The sequence below is a fragment of the Aedes aegypti genome, chromosome 2 (assembly GCF_002204515.2).
Source record: "Aedes aegypti strain LVP_AGWG chromosome 2, AaegL5.0 Primary Assembly, whole genome shotgun sequence".
Taxonomy (NCBI): Eukaryota; Metazoa; Arthropoda; class Insecta; order Diptera; family Culicidae; genus Aedes; species Aedes aegypti.
In genome coordinates, this window is record NC_035108.1 from 36,849,250 (window position 1) to 36,872,666 (window position 23,417).

General features: G+C 37.7%; 1 protein-coding gene across 1 annotated transcript in view; it reads right to left on the reverse strand.

The window, feature by feature from the left end:
• LOC5569906 (clavesin-1) overlaps positions 1-23,417 on the reverse strand; it is a 47,665-nt gene that overhangs the window by 13,265 nt on the left and 10,983 nt on the right. The window contains exon 2 of the mRNA XM_001658753.2: positions 3,660-4,400. Within this exon, the coding sequence (XP_001658803.1) occupies positions 3,660-4,388 (729 nt within the window). The 5' untranslated portion in view covers positions 4,389-4,400. The remainder of the gene's footprint in view (positions 1-3,659; positions 4,401-23,417) is intronic.

Below are 23,417 nucleotides of genomic sequence, written 5' to 3' on the forward strand. Positions count from 1 at the left end.
TAGTGGTAAACGCGCAGCTATTCAGCAAGACCAAGCTGAGGGTCGTGGGTTTGAATCCCACCGGTCGAGGATCTTTTCGGGTTGGAAATTTTCTTCACTTCCCAGGGCATAGAGTATCTTCGTACCTGCCACACGATATACGCATGCAAAAATGGTCATTGGCACAGTAAGCTCTCAGTCAATAACTGTGGAAGTGCTCATTAGAACACTAAACTGAGCAGCAGGTTTTGTTCCAGTGGGGACGTTATGCCAGAAAGAAGAAGACGAAGAAAAAAAAATAATGTGAGATTGTGATAAGCCTTACAAAAGGAATCATACAAAATATGTGACAAAGGGGGAGGCGGTCGTAAAAGTTGAAATTTAGCGTGACATAAATTGTGCATCGTCCCTTTACAATGAATCAAAACAAAACACTACTTGAGTCGATTTTACACTGGTACAGAAACGTCGTATGTAACTGAATGAAACGGCTAACCAGTTTGTCATATTTTTTGAGGGAAGTAATAGAAACTACCTAGTTTTTGAACGTAAGCTGATTGTATGCAAAAGTTAACCCGTATAGGCCTGAGTGAAGGCTATAATTCTAAAACCCTCACCGCACAGTGAATTCTTAATGGATTAATATTATTTTTTGTCAGTATACTGACACACATTTCTAGTTTCTAGAAGTGGACAGAGGAACGCGGAAATATTCCTGTGGCCGGAGTTATTTCGATGAATCACTGGGTCAGGTCAGGTGAACAGATCACTGTGCGTTTGTGCCCCTGGAGGTAGGCAAATTTTAAGTCACAGATAATTTCTGGAATCGGCTATAATGTGGCCACTATATGACGGAATTTTAAGAAAATTGTATCATTGTAAACCTTTTGAGAAACGATTGAATTGGATAACTATGAGTTTTGCATTTGATTGATCCTACAAATGACTATTTTTGGGTCCAGGGACGCCTTAAACATACGATAAAGTGGACAATTTGTATCTGAACATCTGACCAAGCTTATGGGATCGTATTTTAGAGCACAAGTTTGTTTGATTTCTACTTTTCGAGAATTGAAAAGGTTTAGTATCCAACAAATCTGTAGCCGGTTATTCCGGGCATTACGTCCGAATAGCCACATCCGGTATATTTTAAATGATGCAAAACTCTGCATTTATAATGTTGAATATCAGATCTTAATGATTTATGCAAATTAAAATGATTGTCATTGGAAATAAATAAAGATAACTTGGCATGTCCCAAAAAATAGCCTTTTTTACCTGACTTGACCCAGTGACCCACCGGAATAACTTCAACCGAAATTTGAACAGCTGAAATCGGTGTTCTGATTTAAGTGTGTGAAATGAATATTTGAATGCCACAAGCATGATCCAATACAATCATAATTTGAAAGTATACATGTATTTTGCACAATATTTAAACGAAATGTAGAAAAATCATATTATTTTATCTTCACACTTAAACCAGAATGCCGTGCTCAGCTGTGCAAATCGCGATTTAAGTTCGTTTACTGACATCTCAGCAAAAGTGACATTTATTGTCAGTGGCAGGAGCTGCTATGAACAAACTTGATTTTTTGCTGACATATCAGTTGAACTTTAATTGCTGACCGCTCGGCTTCCGGCTGTCTTCCAGTTCCGGACAGCTTGATTTTTTACCAGATATCCTAATAATTTTTGGACCAGTGACCCAAAATACACTCATTTTCACGGATTTTCAATTATGGTATCAATCATGCAAATAAGAGGAATGAATATTCAGAACATTATCGCAACACGTGTTATTTTTCATCATAGATGGGGTGGTTTTTGGATGGGCGATTTGCAGGTTTAGTAGAACTCAAATTACCGTTTTGATTCATATTACGGACAGCTTTTAATTCCGGACACTCTTCTTTGTATGGGATACATTTCACATGAAATGTTTCAGTTTTTGCCGTTCAAAAGTTCGCACTTTTGTAGCTCGTTTAATTATGCTTTTTTCATCGATATCTCTAAAAATTAATATTGCTCAACTGCATTACACGTTTGTTTAGTGGTTTAGCGATTTCAATTGATGATTTGACTTCTCGATTTGATTTTCATGAGCTGTCCGGAATTTAAATCAAAGTGTCCGGAATTCAAAGCAAAAGTGAGGAAGCGTCCGGAATAAGAATCATGGAAAGTCCACACATTTGTATTTATTTAAAATTATTCACGTTGCAGAATTAAAATCTTCGCTCACAATTCGAAAGCTAAGTGTGTTCAACGCTCGATAATGCGGAGGAATCATACAAACTGATTTATTTTATATGCTTTTTGATCAGTTTTACTCCACTGAGTCCTTAAGTGTCCGTAATATGAATCAAAACGGTACTCAAACAAATGATGTCAATGCTTTGCGTTGGTAATGAATCACTATTCTTGGAGTGAAAATATTCCATGGTATACTTATTTAAAGAATTCGAGACGTTTTTTGATTATGTCAGGTTTTCTGTATTCATATGATCACTGATCAGATCAGAGGGAGAGTACCGTTTTGTCTCAAATTCCGAACATGTTCCGGGGATGTTCCAGAAACATTTCATTGGAATATGTAAATAAATTTCAAGAAGAGGACGGCCATTTATATCTTAAATATAATGTCATTTATGGCAATTTGAAATCTAGGAATTGTAACAATTGTAAGTCAGATGAATTTGTGTAAAATTTTTCATTTGAATACGAATTATTCGTGCTGTTCGGAATTTGAATCAAGGTGTTCGGAATATGAAACAGAATGAGCTCAGTATTCGGCGTTGTCAAATGTTGCTTCATTTTTTCCCAAAAGTTACCGTTTTGTCTCATATTCCGAACACTCGGTTTTTTGTATGGCGATTTGGTTAAAATGTTTCTCTGAAATATGTCATCAAATTCTCAGGAAATGGCAGCCACGAATTTGTACAGTTAGCCCAATGAATGATTCTACGCTTCATGCTACGCTAATCCAAATTAGAGATTAGGCGTGGCCCTGGTATTTTGATCACGAATAAAAAGAAAATTTGTTCAGATTGTGTTGTTTTCACAACAGACGTTAATTATCATCTCATCTAAAGCGACACTCAATGACGCAAATTAAACTAGTTTGATGTAACTGAAGTTTTGTAGTTATTCATTAAATTAGAATGCCGTTGATGTTGCGGTAATTGTTTACTGGAAATTTTCCTTTAGAAGTGAAAATTATTCAAGTTTATTGAGTACGATTAACATTCTGCTTCGAACGATTCTTTAAAAAGAAAAGCTCAAACGACATACTCAACTGTTACTACCACTCAAAAATAAGTGTCAATGTTAAACAGCCTTCTTTAGCCTAGTGGTATTGTTCGTAGCTACAAAGCTAAGCCATGCTGAAAGTATCCGGGTTCGATTCTCTGTTAGTCCAGGATGTTGTAGTAATGGAAATATCTTTGACTCCTTTGGTCATAATCGTGCTTGTCATACAATATACGAATGCAAAAAAACAAAATGACAACTTTGACAAAGGAAACTCTCACTTAATACCTGTGGAAGTACTCTTAGAACATTAAGCTGATTATCAGGCAACGTTACAATGAAAAGAAGAAGAGGTCTAGTAAACAATGATGATAAACCGTTCAAATTATGAAACTCAAAAATTTAATTGATTAAACATCTTGTCTACTCACGTTGAATCTCTTCCTCAGCTTGTCACTCAGCAGCGAGACACAAAACTCCAGAAGCGTAACCGCCGTCGCCGGAAGTCCGATAAAGTTGAACGACCTCATCCTGGTGGGGATGCCATGCTGTATGCTTTCGGCTACCTTTTTGATATCGACCAGAGACCACAGTCCCATCAACTTCATGGACAGCTGTCGCTCGTCAATGCACTGGACATAGCCGCAAATCTGTGCCTCCTCGTCGTCTGCTAGCACTTCCTGAACTAGGAAATGTGCCCGGGCCAACAAGGCCGAATTCACCCGACTCAGGTCCAAATTGGACGCTACGGAGAGTATCAGTTGCTGGCCGTTGTCGTCTCTCTGCGGCATGGGCACAATATATCCACCGTCGATGAGGGCTTCCATCTCCGGGTCTTCGACATCACAATTTCGGAACCATTTCGGGTAGGTCTGTCGAATGGAGAGGTACTTTTCCAGCATTTCGCAGGACTGCGTTATGGAGAACTTCTTGGTACGCAGGAATCGCAGCAAAAACAACGGATCTGTGCGGCACTTTTTGATGTGGGGATTTTTGGCGATCCATTCTCGCATCTGGGCCAGGGCTTGTTCACGAATTTTGTCATCTTCGCGGAGTTCTGCCTTGGCAATTTTGCGCAGTTTATCACTCAACGTACATCGGTACGGCTCGTACTTGGAGGGGTTCTTACAGTTGCTGTAGACTATACTGTCGACGTCCATTGTGGCTGGAATCTGCAACGGAAATGATCAATGGGTTGAAGCTTGTTTTGAAGACACCTATAAATTTTTTTGAAAATTTGCTTGCTCCCTGTTTGTGGTTTCCATTATGATTGTTACCATGTGAATTGATTCCCAGGTAAAATTTCCACTACGTCTTCTCTGGCGACCGATCGTGACGCGGTTTAGCGGCCCATCTATATTTAATTTTGCTTATTTTGCCAACGAATTCTCGTGGTTGTCGCTCCTATTACCGCGATATATCCACAGTGATCTAGTCCATGTGGTGTTAATTTGATGGGCAATCGTATCGATCAGCACCAATCAGACCCATCCCACTATAATTTTGCAGTGCTTTTGGCGCGTGGTAGGTAAATACATCTGCGATGCACCCCTATAACATATGGGCCAGTCTTATTTCGCCGTCGATCGAATTCGAACAAGGTTCGATATCATAAACAACATTATTTATAGAGCGTCTTCAGTCGGTAAAGTGTGAGTGAATAAAAAGCCAAATTTTGAAAGCATTTTCATTAGATATGTATTGTTACGCAACATGTTATTTGATAACCGGAAACGGCTTACCGCGCTTAAGGTGAATTCGTTTATTCCTAGCGCAAAACAAGTTTTGCTCTAGTTCTGTTCTAAGAGCTTTCAAAGCGATGTTGCCTTTCTCAAACACCGGGGTGTACTGCAGAGCCTGTAGGATCCACTCAAACTTTTTGTCGAGAATGGACGGGAGGATCCATTCTAGTATTTCTATATCACTTGACCTAGTTCAACTATTAAGGTATCTATTCGTGTGCTTGTACGAGTAATACTTTTTCCTTTGATCTGTCCGCGGTTTGCTGTACTCAATGGAAAATTTGGTACCGTATTCCGGGGTATCATTGATCAGCGGGGTAACATTGATCGGAATGACTCATCTCGTAAAAAGTTGGTATCATCATTTATTGATGAAACATTTCCAAAGCATAAATGTTGCTTTTCTTTCTTATATTAATGAGCTATTAAAAAGTGAGATTTTTGCAAAAATTGCGTTAACTTTATGCGTAAATTTGTCAAGTTTGCGAAACAATGATTTTAATGGTTAAGGATGACACTACCGAAGATTCATGTCTCACATAGGTTCTGCAAGCGGTATGAGCAAGGAAAATGCGGTTCTCACTAAAAATGGCATCGCCCAAAACGATTCCGCTGTCAAAACTTTTATAAGTATGTTCAATTAGGCAACATTAACGAATTACTGTTAAGAATGTAAAATTCCCTTAGGAAATTGCCTACCTTAAGGCGTATTTCGCAGTTTGAGGTGTTTTTAATTTTAAATTAACTCAAAAAGTAAATGAGATGTAAGCGTTTGGACATCATATTCGGCTTCAGGGACCATGATTTAAGTAAGTAACGAAATTTTCAATATTACCGAACGTTGTTTACATGGATGATCAATGTTACCCCATATCAGCTAAATGAAAAAATCACATAAAACATTTTTGTAAACACGCTTAAATCTTTCAAAAAGCAAAATACAGCATGTAGTCACGAGCTATGGGTGGCAGTACTTGTTTTAAAAATATAAAACTCAGAACATTTGCATTTTTGAATTAAATATTTAAGAAATATCCTAAAAACTGATCAATGTTACCCCGGATTACGGTAAAACAAAACTTGTTCATTAATTAGCATCAATGATTTTTCAAAATTGCTTCACAGTAGAAACAGTAGTGCTGTTCTTAATAATTGTCGTCCATGTCAATGTCTATACAAATTAGTCAACTTGCTCTAGTTTTGATTCATTACATGCAATTAAGCTGAAATTTTCTCCATAGAACTACACATACATATGTTCAATTATCAATCAATGTATGTATTGTTTAAAAAATGCTGTCACTTGTATTAACCAAGTAGAGCTATGTATAATAAATTTTCGAGCTGTTTAGTGTAGCACCTATAAATAAATAAAAACTGAATCAATTATACCATTTAATTCAACTAGAGTTTGTATTCTTTGACAGATACCCGATTTCGACCTCAGACGAAAGCGAAATCGAATTTCTAATTCTGTTATTTAATTTCAGTTATATATGTTTGAATTATAACGAAGAGCGAAGGTCTTAATATGAAGCATTTGGAGAAATCTTCCATGTTTGCAAGTATGAAGAAAATATATCCAAACTTTTTTGCATTCGACTACAGATGACACGCAGACTTCGTCCTTTGGCGGAGAGACCTGTGTCATCCGCAAACAAGGATTTTTGACATCCCTGAGGTAACTCAGGTAAGTCAGATGTGAAAATATTGTTTAATGTCGGTCCCAAAATGCTGCCTTGAGGAACACCAGCTCTTACAGGAAGTCTTTCAGATCTGGAGTTCTGATAATTAACCTGAAGTGTACGATTTGACAGATAACTTTGAATTATTCTAACAATGTATGTTGGAAAATTAAAGTTTTTTAATTTTACGATCAAACCTTCATGCCAAACACTGTCGAATGCTTTTTCTATGTCTAGAAGAGCAAGACCAGTAGAATAGCCTTCAGATTTGTAGGAACGGATCAAATTTGTTACACGTAAAAGTTGATGAGTGGTCGAATGTCCATGGCGGAAACCGAACTGTTCATTGGCAAAAAATGAATTTTCGTTAACGTGGGCCATCATTCTGTTCAAAATGACCTTTTCAAAAAGTTTACTGATGGAGGAAAGCAAACTGATTAGACGATAGCTAGAAGCTTCTGCAGGATTTTTGTCTGGTTTTAAAATTGGAACAACCTTTGCATTTATCAATTTGTCAGGATAATATGCCAATTGAAAACATTTGTTGAATATATCAACTAAAAATGATAAGCTACTACTGGAAGTTTCTTAATGAGGATGTAGAAAATTCCATGATCGCCACGAGGTTTCATATTTTTGAATTTTTTAATTATAGTTCTCACTTCTTCCAAATTAGTCTCACAGGCATTTTCGAAAACGTTCTCTTGATTGAGAATATTTTCGAAGTCCTGAGAAACTTGATTTTCAATTGGACTAGTAAGTCCTAAATTAAAATTGTGTGCACTTTCAAACTGCATAGCAAGTTTTTGAGCTTTTTCGTTAGTAATAATTTGTTTTCCTCTTTCAATGCCGGTATTGGCTTCTGAGGTTTTTTCAAGATTTTAGATAATTTCCAAAAGGGCTTAGAGCCAGGGTCCAATTGAGAAATTTTATTTTCAAAATTTTTGTTTCTCAACTGTGCAAAACGTTTCTTGATTTATTTCTGCAAATCCTGCCATATAATTTCCATAGCAGGATCGCGAGTGCGTTAAAATTGCCTTCTCCTCACGTTTTTGAGGCGGATCAAGAGTTTAAGATCATCGTCTATAATCACGGATTCAAATTTTACTTCACATTTTGGAATTGCAATGCTCCTGGCTTCAACAATGGAATTTGTTAAAGTAATGACCTATGTTTGGCATTAAGTCACCAATGACAAAAATTTTTGACTTATTGCGAGTCAATTTTCGCAAGTCAGTTTTGAGCAAATTAATTTGCTCAGAGCATTGAAACGGCAAATAGGCAGCTATGAAAGTATATTTACCAAGCGGTGTTCCAACCGAAACACCTAAAGTTCTAAACCTTCAGTTTCAAATGACGAAAACAGTTGATGTTTTATACGCCTATGAATGATGATTGCAACTCCCCCACAAGCCCCATTAAGTCGATCATTGCGATAAACAATCAAGTTTGGATCGTTTTTTAGTTTGGATTCAAGTTTTAAATATGTTTCGGTAATAACCGCTATATGCACGTTAATCGCTGTAAGAAAATTAAACAGCTCGTCCTCTTTACCATTCAAAAAACGAACATTCAAATTTAAAATATTTAAATTATTATTTATTGGATCTATTAGAAAAGCGTAATCCGATAACAATTTGATTTGTAAATTTTACACCTACTTGGACTGCTTCAGTCATAGTGGTGGCTTTAAACATTGCATCAATCATTAAATTCAATTGTTCAGTTAGAAAATTAAAATCTGAGGCAGACATATCATTCGAAGTGGGTACATTATTTCCCGTTAGAGTTTTCGGTAGACGAAGAGGCGGAGTAGAAGTTACCTGTGGTGGCAGGTTTTTTTTTTGTCATTTGATTTGAAACAATTTTCCTTGGGTAGATACATTCGAAATTAAAAGATTCGAACGACTACCCGACGAATTAAAATTAGTTTGTGAATGAGCATGATTATGATCTACTTGATAGGTATGATTCAGTAGCGCAACCAGGATTTGGCTTTAGCGGGGGTTTTGCAAACTTAAAAGTAAAGTTTTTTTTGTAAAAGTTTTTCGGGGTAAAACATAACGAAACAACATTTGCAAACCTAAGCTTCTCTCGTCCACCCTAGACATACATTTCTATATAAACTAACTCCGCTAGCCAAAGGGAATATGTTGTACCTGGCGAAATTTCCCAACAGTTTTCCTAAGGACGGTGATGGAAGATAAAAGAACTTTCGAATTCCAAAGAATATTTTGTTCTTTATGAAAATTGGCGTAGATTTTACTTCTAAAGCATGATTGGTTTAACGACACTACAATATTCTGGTATCGATTCAATCTACATCCTTCGTAGTATGTTTGAAAGATTATCCAGGTTACATGAATGCACGCACATACATTAGCGTGATAGCGTTCAATCACTCTACGCCCCCTAAATACGTTTCCATGTTTTTCAACAAACATTATGATCTTCTAGTGCAATAGGTTGCAATATGAACCATTACGATTATTATTAGCCGATCTTCGAAGGTAAATCAGCATTTGCAGCTTGTAGACGAATGTTTGTGATTTTTAAGCTTAGGATCGGAACCGCTCTCTCCCATAATCTCTCTCAGGATTTTTATTTGTAATCATCAAAAACTAAAGTATTGCTTTTCGTGTGATTCACGTGCTCCAAAAGCTATGAAATTCGCCTAAATGCTGAGCCAACTTTGAGATTTTTGAGGCATCGGAATTTGCATCAATCATCTGTCAATACGGTCAAACGGTCTCAATATGCATGCATATCTGCATGTATTATGACAAACTTCTCGTCAAAACCCTTTTATTTATCAGAATAAGCAAGATAATTTTAATTTAATAAAACTCTTTGGGAGTCTTACTATTCAAAAGCATCAATTTTGAAGAACATTACTGTTAATACAACGTACTAGTCCGATGTTTTTGGATGGTAGTGTTAAATTTAAATAGTATATGTATTTGGAAATAATTCTTTAAAAACAAATCTGCTCTGGGGGGGTTTGACCCCCAAAACCCCCCCTTGGTTGCGCTACTGGTATGATTCCAATCAAGCGATCGTTAACTGAAAAATGAGCATTGTTCGATACTCTACCAGGCATTCCGGAAACGACCGTTATCGTAACGGATATTATCTTTCATCTGCCTGGCACGAGCCTCAACGACTCTCTTGCGCGAAGGGCAAGACCAAAAATTTGACTTATGATTGCCCTTGCAATTGGCGCATAAGAGCTTATCGCTATCTTCCTTCACTGGACAAACGTCCTTGGCGTGAGAAGAACCTCCGCAAATCATGCATTTAGCATCCATGCTGCAATCTTTTGTACCATGACCCCAGTTTTGGCACCGACGGCACTGAGTGGGGTTCTGGTAATTTCCTCCAGGTTTCTGGAAATGTTTCCATGTCACACGGACATCGAACATAAGTTTTGCTTTTTCTAAAGCTTTAATATTATTGAGATCTTTTTTTGTTAAAGTGAACTAAATAATATTCTTGAGAAAGCCCTTTCCGGACAATGCCAGATTGGGTTCTCTTCTTCATAAGCATTACTTGGACTGGAGAAAATCCAAGTAAATCATTTACTCCATTTTTGATCTCTTCAGGTGACTTATAATCACTTGAGAGACCTTTCAAAACGACTTTGAACAAACGTACAGTTTTGTCGTCATAAGTAAAAAAAAATGTGCGACTTCTCTTCAAGATGTGTGAGAAGAAGTTGGCGATCTTTAAGAGTTTCCGGCAAAACGCGACAGTTTCCTTTCTTTGCGATTTGGAAGGAAACCTTGATTCCCCTAATGGAGTTCAAGATCTTCTGCCTAAATTTCCCAAATACGGAACAACTGACCACGATAGGCGGCACTCTTTGCTTCCTCACTTGAATCAAAGAGCTTAGGCTAGAGACTGTTTCGATTTGGTGTTCAAAAAATTGGTCTAGCGCATCGAACTGATTGCTCATTTCGATGCAATTATCAACGTTATCCATTTCACCCTTGGAAGAAAGTTCGCATACCAGAGAAACGTTATTTCTTCCATTTTTGCTACGTTTAGTGACAGTTTTAAATCTTACTCTTTTGGAAGAAAGTTGTGAATTCAGAGATTAGCTATTCCTTTTGTTCGTGGTTTCAACCATGTTTAGTGAATAGACGAAAGAAGACGTGACCTTCTAAGAGGTTTTTTCCCATGACGGTGTCCAAGAAGAATTAGCACCGCTAGCTGTCGCTAACGGGTCCAGCGGAAAATTGAAGGGAAGGGTCCTAGCAAGGGTCGTAAAGGAATCAATAGTAGAAAAAAAGTACTGAAAATTGCTTTTTTGTAGCACTGGGAAGTACTGTTTTATTTTATAAATTGACGCTTATATTGAGCTGTTCGGTAATCCAATCCGCATGGTTATTTAATTGATTAACTTATTACGCTGTATGTGCTTTATGTAGTTTTCAAAAACTTCCAAGAGCAGAGAGAATTTGTGTACGCTCAGCACAAAGATACGATGCGCACTGAAACCCTTGAGATCATTCATACCAAGCACAATGCACCATTTTAAAAAGAATCATGAGCTAGTTTCTGGAACAATTCTCACAAATTCTAGTACAATATTGTCACAGAACAGATTTGTACAGGACCTTATTGATTAGTATTTTTTTTTTTTCAATAATTCCAAATGAAACATTTCTCCTATCTCTCTTTCTGATATAGGTGATATCAAAATATTCGTCAGCTGCAAGATTTTGTGTAAGCACAGCACGAGAATACAGAGCTTTCAAACATTTTATATTGAAACAAACTAGTATTCATTAACCGAATTTCCAACTAAGTTTTCAAAGGGTCTGTGTGTGAGCGTCTTATTACTCAGACAAAGTTCGAGACTACAAAGAAAATTACATATTCAAATTATTTGCCACTACTACGCCACACGTCAATCATTTCACGACTGCAGATCAAAAACAAACCGATCCGCCGCCACCGTCAAACACGTGCCAAATTGCAAATTTTCCGCGCTTACACACGACTTACAACTCGACAAACGGCAAAATTCCATTTGCCAAAACGCCAACATTTTTCTGTGACCAATGCATTGTCAATTCGTCTCACATTTCAACGCACCATAAAAAGCTGTTTGCTACATAGTTTAATGAGGGAGAACATTCGCCACTCTGGATGGGCGCACTATGGGCAACTTTCAAAAAGCCTGATCGTCAAAATATATAAACCGTTCTATGTCATATTCATGAAGCCTTTCCAATATCCCCTGAGGGAGTATTTAGCTTTTATAAGGAATAGTCCTTCCTTACTTAGCCGAATGATTAGAGTCCGCGGCCACAAAGCAAAGCCATACTGAAGGTGTCTGAGTTTGATTCCCGGTCGGTCCAGGATCTTTTCGTAATGGAAATTTCCTTGACTTCCCTGGGCATAAAGTATCATCGAACCTGCCACACGATATACGAATGCGAAATTGGCAATGCCAAAGAAAGCTCTTAGTGAATAACTGTGGAAGTGCTCATAAGAACACTAAGCTGAGAAGCAGGCTTTGTCCCAGTGAGGACGTTAATGCCAAGAAGAAGAAGGAATATTAAGTTATAAGGTAAGGGTTGGGTAAAGTTTTGATGAGAAATTTAATATATTTTTTCAGTGTGGTCCTTCTATTTACTCGCACTAAAGTACTACTGTTTATATTATTCCAATTTATGTTAAAAGATTTTTTTATGAAACTTTCGAACAGTAGTATATAAAGGTTAACATATTACGCCGGTTCTGTCTATTTCTCTCAACAAATAACTTGGATTTTAATTTTAATTTTTGCTAATAACTTCAACTTTGAAAATCTGTATCACAAAAAAAGCCAATTGGTTTTGCTCTGATATTCCAGCAATACATTGAAACAATCAGAATACGTATTTTTCCATTTTGACCACCTAATCATCCATAGTGGACTAGCCACAATTCTGTACGCCACCACCGTCTCTCAAAAAGTCGTCATTTTACGCCATAAATCTTGACGACCAGCCTGGTGCCGTTTGCGCGGTGAAAATAAGCACACACTCCCGAGAGCGTTAATTACCGATGAAAAAAGAAACGCGTCTTCCCCCCTCAGTTTTGTGCGGAAATCGATGATGAATAATTTATCACCTGATTCTGCAACCATAAGTCACAATCCGAATTTTGTTATCTGAAGATTCGCATATGACAAATCATGCGACAGAAACGTCATTTGTCTAATTAATGAGTAATAAAGTGGAGAAGATATTGCGGTTCAGTCGTCAATCGTCTGATCGATCTACGTATGTGATGAATCTAAAAATATGTTTCTAGAAGGAGGCTAGAATCAATTGGCAGTGCTGATTCAACGGAATTCTATAAACGAACAATTTGTGTACGGGGCAGAGAATGGTTAGATAAATAATCACATACTCTTCGAGGGATATTGCTACGGGTTGGGCTAATAATAATGGACATGGATTTCTTCTGGTGATGGTGTTTGATATTTTGAACGAATGAGGGAAATATGGTCGGATGATGTTCGATTAAGATTATATTAAGTCGCTTGAGAATTCAGTCGAAAACATATTTTTTTTTATTTTCCAATTTCGAAAAATGGAATGAACAATATTTAAAGCTAACTATAGGCTTGTGGTAACTCATGTAAATAAAAACTTGAACTTGTCCAATTTTCCGAAGAAATCCCTGAACAAATTGCTCGGAAAATATTTGAGTATTTTCGCGGAAGAGCCTTGAAAAAAAAAAAAACAGTTGGACGTATTCCGCTAGAAAATTCATACGAAAGATTGATTTTTGTAATTTTCCTAGATAGGCATTTTTCAAGGAAATTTTAATATATCATTTTAGAGAGAGCATTTTGAAGGAATGCGGGGAGAAATATCAAATAGATTTTTAGATAAATCTATAGAAATACTAAGTGAAAAACACTTGTAAAATATGCAGATAGATCTATGGGAAGCTTCTGATAAATTGCTAAGAGCATTTTCCCAATTTAACCCTGATTAATAGTTCATGAAAAACTTGTGGAATAATAGGAGAAACCTTTAGAGTCCTTTTTTTTACAGGAAGGGTTGGATCATTTTTGCTACAACTTTTATAAGCAATGAAGAATCGAAGAATTTTCAAAAAATTTCTGGACGATTTGTTGAAAGAATCTGAAGAGAAAGAATATTTAATTTGTTTACCAACATATCGCTCTGTTTTGCTCAAAGTAATAGGGAGCAAGGAGAAGAAAGGAATGAAAACTAGATGGATAGGTACCGTAAGGAAACGGCGAGAGAAATTGGATTAGTTGTTGAAGAGGGCATACCATATGACACAATATTACTTGAAACGTCCTTCTTTGTGGTTAACATCCCCTATGGGAACGTCTTGGCGTGTTGTTTGAATAACACTCTCGCTATTCCCTCACGGTACCTATCCATTTAGTTTTCATTGCTTTCTTCTCCTTGCTCCCTATTACTTTGAGCAAAACAGACCGATATGCCGGTAAACTAATTAAAAATAATTATCACGGTCGATATCTTTGTACGTAATATAGGAAGAATCTGAAAGACAAAGTTGTAGAATTTGTGCAAATAATCCCTGCTTGGTGATATATTATTGAAGATAATTTTGATGGGATCCCTACCATTTGTCGTACTATTTCTTGGTGAAATCCTCAGTTATCCAAGAAAATCTTGAACAAATTATCAATGAGCTACTGGAAGATAGTTTAAACTAACAATTTGAATTTATGCGTAATAAGTACGTAAACGATCTCCATGAAAATATGTTTAAAAACTGTTGTAAGCGTTATCTGGCAAAATTCTTCAAGAGATTTTTAAGCAATTTGATAGAGATTCTTCGGGAATTTTGGTTGTAAGATTAGAAAGCCTAAATTAACTTCAGGAAAAAAAAATGCTCCATAATAGCTACTAATCCTGGAAATGTTTTTACTTGGGAATCCCTGGAGGAACTCAGTGATAACAGGGAAAGAATTTCTTGAAAGAACTAAAATAATTTATGAAGAAATCCCCGTGATAGTTCACAGAGGAATCTCTCGAAAGCAGATGATTGAATGCCAAAAAAGTTCGTAGAATTCTGGAGAGTTCTTTGAAAGATTTTTTGTGAAGGAATTTTTTACTGGATTAGGCAAACGATGTATATTTTCCGTGGTCAAAACAGAAATTAACAATTATCACTGATGTACAGCGATATAAGACAAATTCAGAAACAAATAAAATGCGAACTGCGAAATTTATGAAAATTGTATTTATTGCGACCGACATTACTTCGGTAAACCAATAATTTGTTAGGCCACCTATAGAAAATAAATGCTAGCTACGCCAATTTTTGCAAAGATAGTCCTTAGTAAATAACTGTAAAAGAGCTCGTAATATTCTACAAAGCTGACAAACAGACTCTATCTGTTACGTCAGGAAGAAGGCAAGCATATAATAGGAAGTTATAACTCATTGAAATTTTCTTGACATATTTGTAAACTGTCCATAACTGCATAACAGTCACATTCGACATTTTTGACAAATTGGAGTTAATACCATGGAGAGTCATCAAATGATAAATACTTTCGATCAACTTACTGAAATCTGTGAGATTGTTCTACAAAATTCGGAAAAATACCAAGTTGTTTTGTCACATTGGTAATTATAACCGCATAACAGTCACATTGATATTTTAAATGGGCCTCGTAACGTAATAGCAATGGAATTTCTATCAGAATTTTTTTCTGACTATTCACCTAGTATGCGAAATGAGTTGTACAAAATATCAGCCTCAAATAAGCACTTTTGAGTTGCTGGTAATTTTTAGAAATTTTAGTTTACTCCCATACTGACATAAAATTCACACTGGGTATTCCATTTACTCAATGCCTACTTTTGTCGAATGTTACAAATATGCAGTTATGGGCAGTAAACATGTTCCCTCAGCTTATTCACAAAAAGGAGAGTGACAATATTACCTACACGTCCTTAGTAGAACATGCTTGAATGTTCGTTCTGAAGGAAAAGATGTTGAAAGTAGGAGCTCCACTATTGACATTAAGTACTTTACCTTACCACTCGATGTTTTGAATCTATTGAATGGAATGTCGAACAAGTTTTTCTTCTTCATTCAATTTGACACAGGGGCTTAGGACCGGTTGATTTGACGGTCCTAGCAAAACAGGTTTGTTCATGAGTTGAATTCTAGTGAACTGACAAAACAATTGGCTTTAATTTAACTCATTTGCCCGCAAGATGCCCATCCTAATTAAAATTGATTCTTAACTGGGATGAATTCATGTTCAGCTCACTTTTCCGGTCTGTTACCATTTCAGAAAGGCATTTCATTGACATTGAACGATGTTTTTTTGTTTAGTGAAAAGAAAGGATTTTTTTTCTTTTTTAATTACAAGCGCAATATGATTCTATTTTATATTTTCCATATTCACGGCAATCCGATGCCATAGATAGATGTGAACAAATAAACACAAATCAGTGTATTTTTTTCATGAATTTGTGCCATGCACACCTATATCTCGTATACATTATGATAATGCCCTACATTTCTTTAGTAACCAAATATGTAGCTCGTTCTTCCTTAGCAAACCAATTATTAAACATGCAATCCTGTATTATAACTGTTTCTAATCCTCTAAACAGAATCTCAATAGAGAAAGAAAAAGTAGATTGGAGTATTTTTTACCTTTTAATACCTTTTAATATTTCGACTACCACTTATCAAGTAATTGAATTCGCATTTGCGCAAAAACTGGACAGTTACATATCAGGTGATACGAAGTTCCATAATCGGAGTCACAACTATCACACACAAATGAATCAGCACGCTGAATATTTGCCATGTGATAGTTGAGTTCGCAGTGGCCTGTCAACGCTCTGACCAAGAGACTGCAATTCTGCTTTGACAAATTTGTTAAATACTTCGCCACTCTTGGAGATGGCTCAGTAATGTACAATTCAGTTTGACGACTCGACTCCAAACTATTCAAATATTGCTTGTGCTGAGTTGCCGCCCAAGAATTTATCTGTAGCTTCATCCAGCACTTCGAAATTGGAATAGCCGGCTCAGGGCCAATGAAGTCATGCGATGCTCCAACGGCATCAGCTAATTAATTTACAGCTATAAAAGAATAGCCAGGTATCCATACAAGGTTCACAGAGTTGACTGAATTTAGTTCCTCAATTTGAGTTCGACATGCGATAACAAGCCTCAACCTTGAGTTGGCCGAAGAAAGAGCTTTTATAGCAGCCTGACTTTTTGAACAGAAGTTTATGATACCATTACCCATTACGCGCTGTCGAAGTGCTGATTGCACTCTACACATAAGAGCAAATAAATATTTCCGCCTGAAAAACAGTGCAGTTTCTACCAAGTGAGTAAAACTGGTTCAGCCTTAGCTCACCAGAATATACACCTGCACCAGCTCTACCTTCAAGAAAGGAGCCATCAGTGTATCATACTACAGTTGAACCTCCATGAGTCGATGTTCCATGACTCGATATCGACTCATGGAACCATACTAAACATAAAAATTCATGGTTACTATGATGGTCCCCTTAAACAGCTTTCCAAGGGATTTGTTTCCACGACTCGATATTTCCATGAGTCGATGGTCTCTTAAGATATCGACTCATGGAGGTTTCACTGTATATTGTTTGATATACTTCTTTCCAAATAGCCAGACGTCCACTCTTCCCGTGAAGGGAATTGTGTGGTAAATGTCCTGTAAGGAAAGTGACAAGCAATTGTGAAATCACTTGGAGCAAGGACAATTTTGTCCCAATTCACCAAAAGTGGAAACAACGAAGTGTGTGTTGATCTACGATTCACTGGATTTTTCTCCAGTAGATCCAGTACCCATAAACGGTAAGAGCAAGAAAATGCTTATTGTTTAAGATGTATGTGTAGTGGCACAACGTCGAAAAAAGCCTCGAGCGCTGCCGTGAGAGTCGTAGAGAACGCACCAGACATCGCCATCAGATGGCCCAAGCAAGCTTTTTTGACTCTGAAATCAATGTGAGGTGTCCATGAAAGTTTGGAATCAAGAATGACTCCGACATACTTTACATAAGGACATATAGGAAGGAATCCGTGTCATGGCAGTGAAAATGGCTTCCTCACATATACAAACACATTTCTGGAAGTCCACATTATTTCTCAAAATATTTCACTTACCTACACTAAGTTCACTCCTAAATTGCTAACGAGACATCAGAACACTATTACCTTACGATTTCCGTAGTGTTAGCACTTGTTGCTGGTGGAAATTTCATTAACCGTGCTAATTTTCAACACGGACGTTTAACTTTGCTACAATTGTTTACGTTTATCCGCCTGCGAACGAAGAACACTTTTCGCAAAATTTTACCACTATCACTAAACGTAGAACCTCCAACACAGTTTACTTTCATTTCTAGGTAATTAAAGAACAATTAATGGTTGATTTCTGATGAAAACAACAGGAAATTTCACCAAACCGTGCTAAAAACAATCACTTGATCACAGCATTTCGCTTTTTTTATTTTTCTAATTTTACGCCGGCTTCTCGCTTGCAGGGCTGTCAGATACGTTGATGGTTACGTACGACATCAAGCAATCTTATTTAGTTGAAGGGGAAAAGACTCAAATTGAAGTAGCGACTACTGGCAACAACGTCATATCAATTATAATTTCACAATTACCAACAAACAAAAGTATATTTTTTTGTGTACCACTACTTTTATACAGTTATTAGTGGATTCAAAGGAGTTTCACCTTAATCAGTCACATCAATCTCAATAGCGTATCTGCTACGAGGTTCCACAAAAGTGGTGACAAGACTCCCCCTTGGGGGCATCCACAAACACTCAATTTTCGAATCGCTGCTTGACACAATGTCGAGAAGAGATGTCGGTTTTTGTGCATTTGATGAATCCAATTGGTAATCATTGTAGGTAGCCCATAGTTTCGTGCAGCTTCCAATATGGCATCGAAAGACACGTTATCAAAGGCACCCTCAACATCTAAGAAAACACCCAAGCAGGATTGCTTCTGAACAAATGCTTTCTCGATATCGTATACAAATGTGCGGAAGAAGTCACAGTGGACTTTCCAGATTGGTTAGCATGTTGATTCACATGAAGAAGCATGTTTGCCAAATAAACATCACGGATGTGATGATCGATAATGCGTTCCAGACATTTCAGAAGAAAAGCGGTCAGACTGATTGGTCTAAAACTCTTCGCTTCCTCATACGACGCACGTCCTCCTTTTGGGATAAACTTTACAGTAATATCACGCCAGGATCTGGGAATATACCCGGTAGCAAAACTGCTTACAAGTCACTTTTTCAAAACATGTTTGATAAACTCAAATTTCTTCTGGAGCAGAACAGGATAAATCCCATCGCTCCTGGAGATTTGAAAGGAGCAAAACTATTAAGTGCCCATTGAATCGATTCAGTAGTTACGATACTGCGAGCCAGAGACTCGTAACTACATGAAAAGACATTTGATTCATCCGTAGATGCTTCACACATCCGGGGAAGTGTGTATTGAATACACATTCTAAAATTTCTTTATCAGAAGAAGTAAAGTCACCATTAGGTAAGCGAATTTCATTCACTTGGAAATCCTTAGATTTTGTAAGGATTTTGTTCAGCCGACTGACTTCACTCAAACTGGAAACATTTGTACAAAGGTTTTTCCTGCCGGATCGTTCAGCAGAACGAAGAGCCTTCTTGTAAGCCTTGCGAGCCGACTTGAACGACTCTGATCCAGCTGAACGGCGTCTGTTCCAACTTCTTCTACATTGTTTCCTGAGTCTAGTCAGATCGGAATTCTACCATGGGGTCCCTCTTGTAGTCTTTACAGACCGCAGAGAACATGCTTCTTCAAAAGCTTTCATAATGTAAGGTGTAATAGTATCAATTCAATGTAGAGTTCCCAGTTTGTTGACCGGGGATTCCTTAAACACAAAGTCTGCGTAGTTACTTTTGAATGTTCAAAGAAGGTGTAGCGATGATCAGATAATGATTCCTCATCTGAAACATGCCAATTCGTCAACTCGTGACTGGTTCTATTCGAGCAGAGCGTTATGTCTCTATTAGATACCATGAAGGTTGGGCGATTGTCTTTGTTAAGTAATCCAAGATCTGTACTACTTAAGTATTCCATCAGACTGGAGGCTCTCAAATTGATATCTGAGCTGCCCAGACGATGTGATGAGCATTGGGCATCACTGCCCACAATCAGCGGAAGGCCTTTTGTTACGCAGTGAACGACAACTCGTTTGAAGTCATCCGTTGGGGATGGTTCATCATGTGGTAAATATACCGAACAATATACGTATTTCCTGTTGAGGTCACCAACAGAAACATCGATTGTGACAGCACATACATCTATGGTAGTTAACACATATATGAGTGTAGCAACGATTGCTTTATTAACGAGCACGCATGCGCGGGGCATGGAGCACGAGTTTGCCATTTCAGGTTTGCTGAAAGTAGCAAAAAACTGGGCACACAAGGTTACTTAGATAGACGTTCTCTCTATGAAAGTAGGGTTCTTGAACTAGGGCCACTTAGGCCATGAGTCTGCAAAGATTGATCGTTGCTGTTCTTTTCTGCTGAAGATTGATCTGAGCTAACCTAACTGTAGCCACTACCCAAACTAGGCAGGATTGAGCTGTTTGAAATCTCAGAACGAAAAAGACCAGCAGCGAAAAAAACAGATTGGTATCTATTGAAAGTCGCCAAAGGCGAAAGAGCACAGAACACACTGTGTAAAACGCATAATGCGAAACCATATAGGTGATTATTTAAATTAATTAGCAACATATTCATAACCCCCACCTTATTTAGCCTTAGGCTATAGACTGAAGAAGAGCAGCCGATTATCTCGGAGAAACACAAGGTCACCTGCGCCATTGCTCCGGGTAGCACAGGAAGGGCACAATACTGCAGAGGGCGCCCTGGTACTCCACAGACTCCGTTAGCGGTTAGATTATATTTAGACCCCCTCTAAATTAGGGGTCACCTGTGAGGTGGGCTTTTACCACCGAAACAGGCAGTCCGTAGTGTTAATTCTTAGCCAGTTGGAACAACCGCTACCGGCACTACGCGGCTATCTAGGCTGCTCGGGAAAAGGAGGTTAATATTAATGATTAACTCCTGACTAGGTCGTCCCTTATTTTTCGAAAATGCGAAATGTTATAAGTTTGTCATTGTAAAGTCCTCTTTTTGGTAAGAAAAAAATCAGGTAAAAATTTGAAGTCCGTACGTGGACACCAACTGGTCCCCCAACGACCCTAAAGGTATTAGGCGTAGATGACCCCGCGCGAAAATCGAGCTCGCTGCTCTAGTGTACGCAACATGAGTACGAAAGGCCACCAGTAACAAATTGATAATCAGCATAGAACTTTAAGTAAAATAATATTTTAAGCTGTGGATATCTTCATAACACTGCACGCTGACATAAAATTCAGAGCTACAAAGGGATCGTTTAAATATTACGTAACGCAACGGAGGGGGTCTTCCGTAGTGTTACGGTCCATACAAAAAAATTGAATTTTTCATACAAAAGCTGTTATATGGAGGAGGGAGGGTGTCTATGATTGGCAAATTTTGCGTCACGTAATATTTTAATCATCCCAAAGAGAACAAATATTTATGCTGATTATCAACGGGCGCAGAACAATTTGTCACAGGTGGCTTTTCGTACTCATGCAGCGTGCACTAGAACAGCGAGCTCGATTTTGCGCACGGGGTCATCTAGGTGTAATATTTTTAGGGTCGTTGGGGGACTACTTAGCGGCCACGTACGGACTTGACATATTTTACCTGATTTTTTTCTTACCAAAACGAGCACTTCACAATGACGAACTTATAACATTTCGCATTTTCGAAAAATAAGGGACAGCCTACTCCTGACGTGCCCAAGCAGCCATCAAAAAAGGTGATAAAAAAATTCTGGTTTTCGAATCTTAGTTCTGGAATGACTTATTAATTTTCAATTGAAACAGACGATCTATTGGTAAACTTGAAGTAAACATTTTTTTTACTCGTTCAGTATTATACGAGCATACATAACTGCAGTGATTGATTTCTCTTCATAGATTATCTCTTTAGCTGAGTATTTGGCCAGGAGAATGTTTTCAATTGATATTTTGGCTCAATAAAAAGTACTCATCGACCTTCGTCATACTGAATCATAAAATGTTTCGTCAAGTATGATGCGATGCGCGATGTTTGATACTTTACGAAACTTTAACAAATTCCATTGTTGCAGCAAGAGGGCTACCAAAATTTTAAATGTTATTATAGACTTAAATAAATTATTATAGACAATCTTAAACTCCTAATCCATTTAAAAAACGTAAAAAGAGAACAAATTCAACGTATTGGCGATCCTGCTATGGAAATTATTTGCCAAGATTTAAAGAAATTAAGAATATTGCATGAATTCAATATCAATTCATCAAAATCCAATTTCAGCGTTGAAAGAGAAAAATTATTAATCAAAAGCACTCACTAGCCCAACTGGTTACTCGTGATTATTAAAGCAACCGCAATCAAGAAAATGGTTTCGATAACTCGTGCTGGAGTGATTTTGGAAGATGTGAGAATTACAAAAACATGAAAGCCTTTGGATCAGCACCATGATGGAGCATGGTTCATGTTCAGGAACGTAGATGTAGTTGCTACTCTATGATAAACTATAACAATCGAAACTGTACAGAGATTCAATGAAAGGGATGGTACACAAATTATGTCATGCTAAATTTCAACTTTTTTGACCACCTTGGCTTGACCGCCTCCCCCCCTTGGAGCGTGACGTAATTTGTGCATGACCCCAAAGAAGCTAACCATACAAATCGAGAGCTCAAAATTTAAAAAGTCAATAACGGTGCTGACTGTGGAAGTGCTCATGAGAATACCTACTAAGCTGAGAAGCAGGCTCTTTTAATTTAACTTTATTTAAGGAAGATCAAAAAACTGATCAGTGCTACTTCGGATTACGGTACTTCCAGTTGATTATTAATCAAATAAATCAGTACATTGACAGTTCGAACAAAACAAAAATCAATTATGAAAACATGAATAATAAGCATGAACTTCATTAGCTGCTGCGTGATCGATCACACCTAAACGATATCATTTCCCCTAGAGGTAATCGGGTGGTTAATGACCCAGATCGACAACAAGATTGGGTCACCCAGCAAGCAAAGCACCGCAACAGCAGCAGCAGTGTTTCCGTTTGACATTAATAGTGTTCACCTTTCCCTTGCATCGCTCGCTCTCAGCTGCACCGTCCAAGTTCCGATTCGAAGGTTGACGACGATCGCTGGCCAATACTGGGTTTGAAGTTTGCATTGTATACGTACGTGTGTGTATATTTCTTTTAGACTTGAGAAAATTATGCAATCTCTATTTGCAAACATGAAGTGGTAGCTCGAGCTACGGCAACTAGCTAGCCACTCACGAAATCACCGTTTTTCACCGTCCAGATCAACCTGAGACCTGTAGGGTAAGGAGGCTGATTTTCGACCCTGTGCAAATTTAGATTAGTAGAACAGTATCACTTTAAAGTGTGCCCTTAGGTAAGACTGGGGAGAGTTTATTCCTTTTCTTTGATGTGGCTGTAGCTCTTCGGGGATAACTGCCATTCATCATCCATCTGCTTTTCGCATAGGATCGATCATGGATTTACCGACTGTATAGCGTTCCACCGCGTGGTCATCGTTGGAGCACAATCAGACAACCAGTGCGGCACAAATGAAATAAACT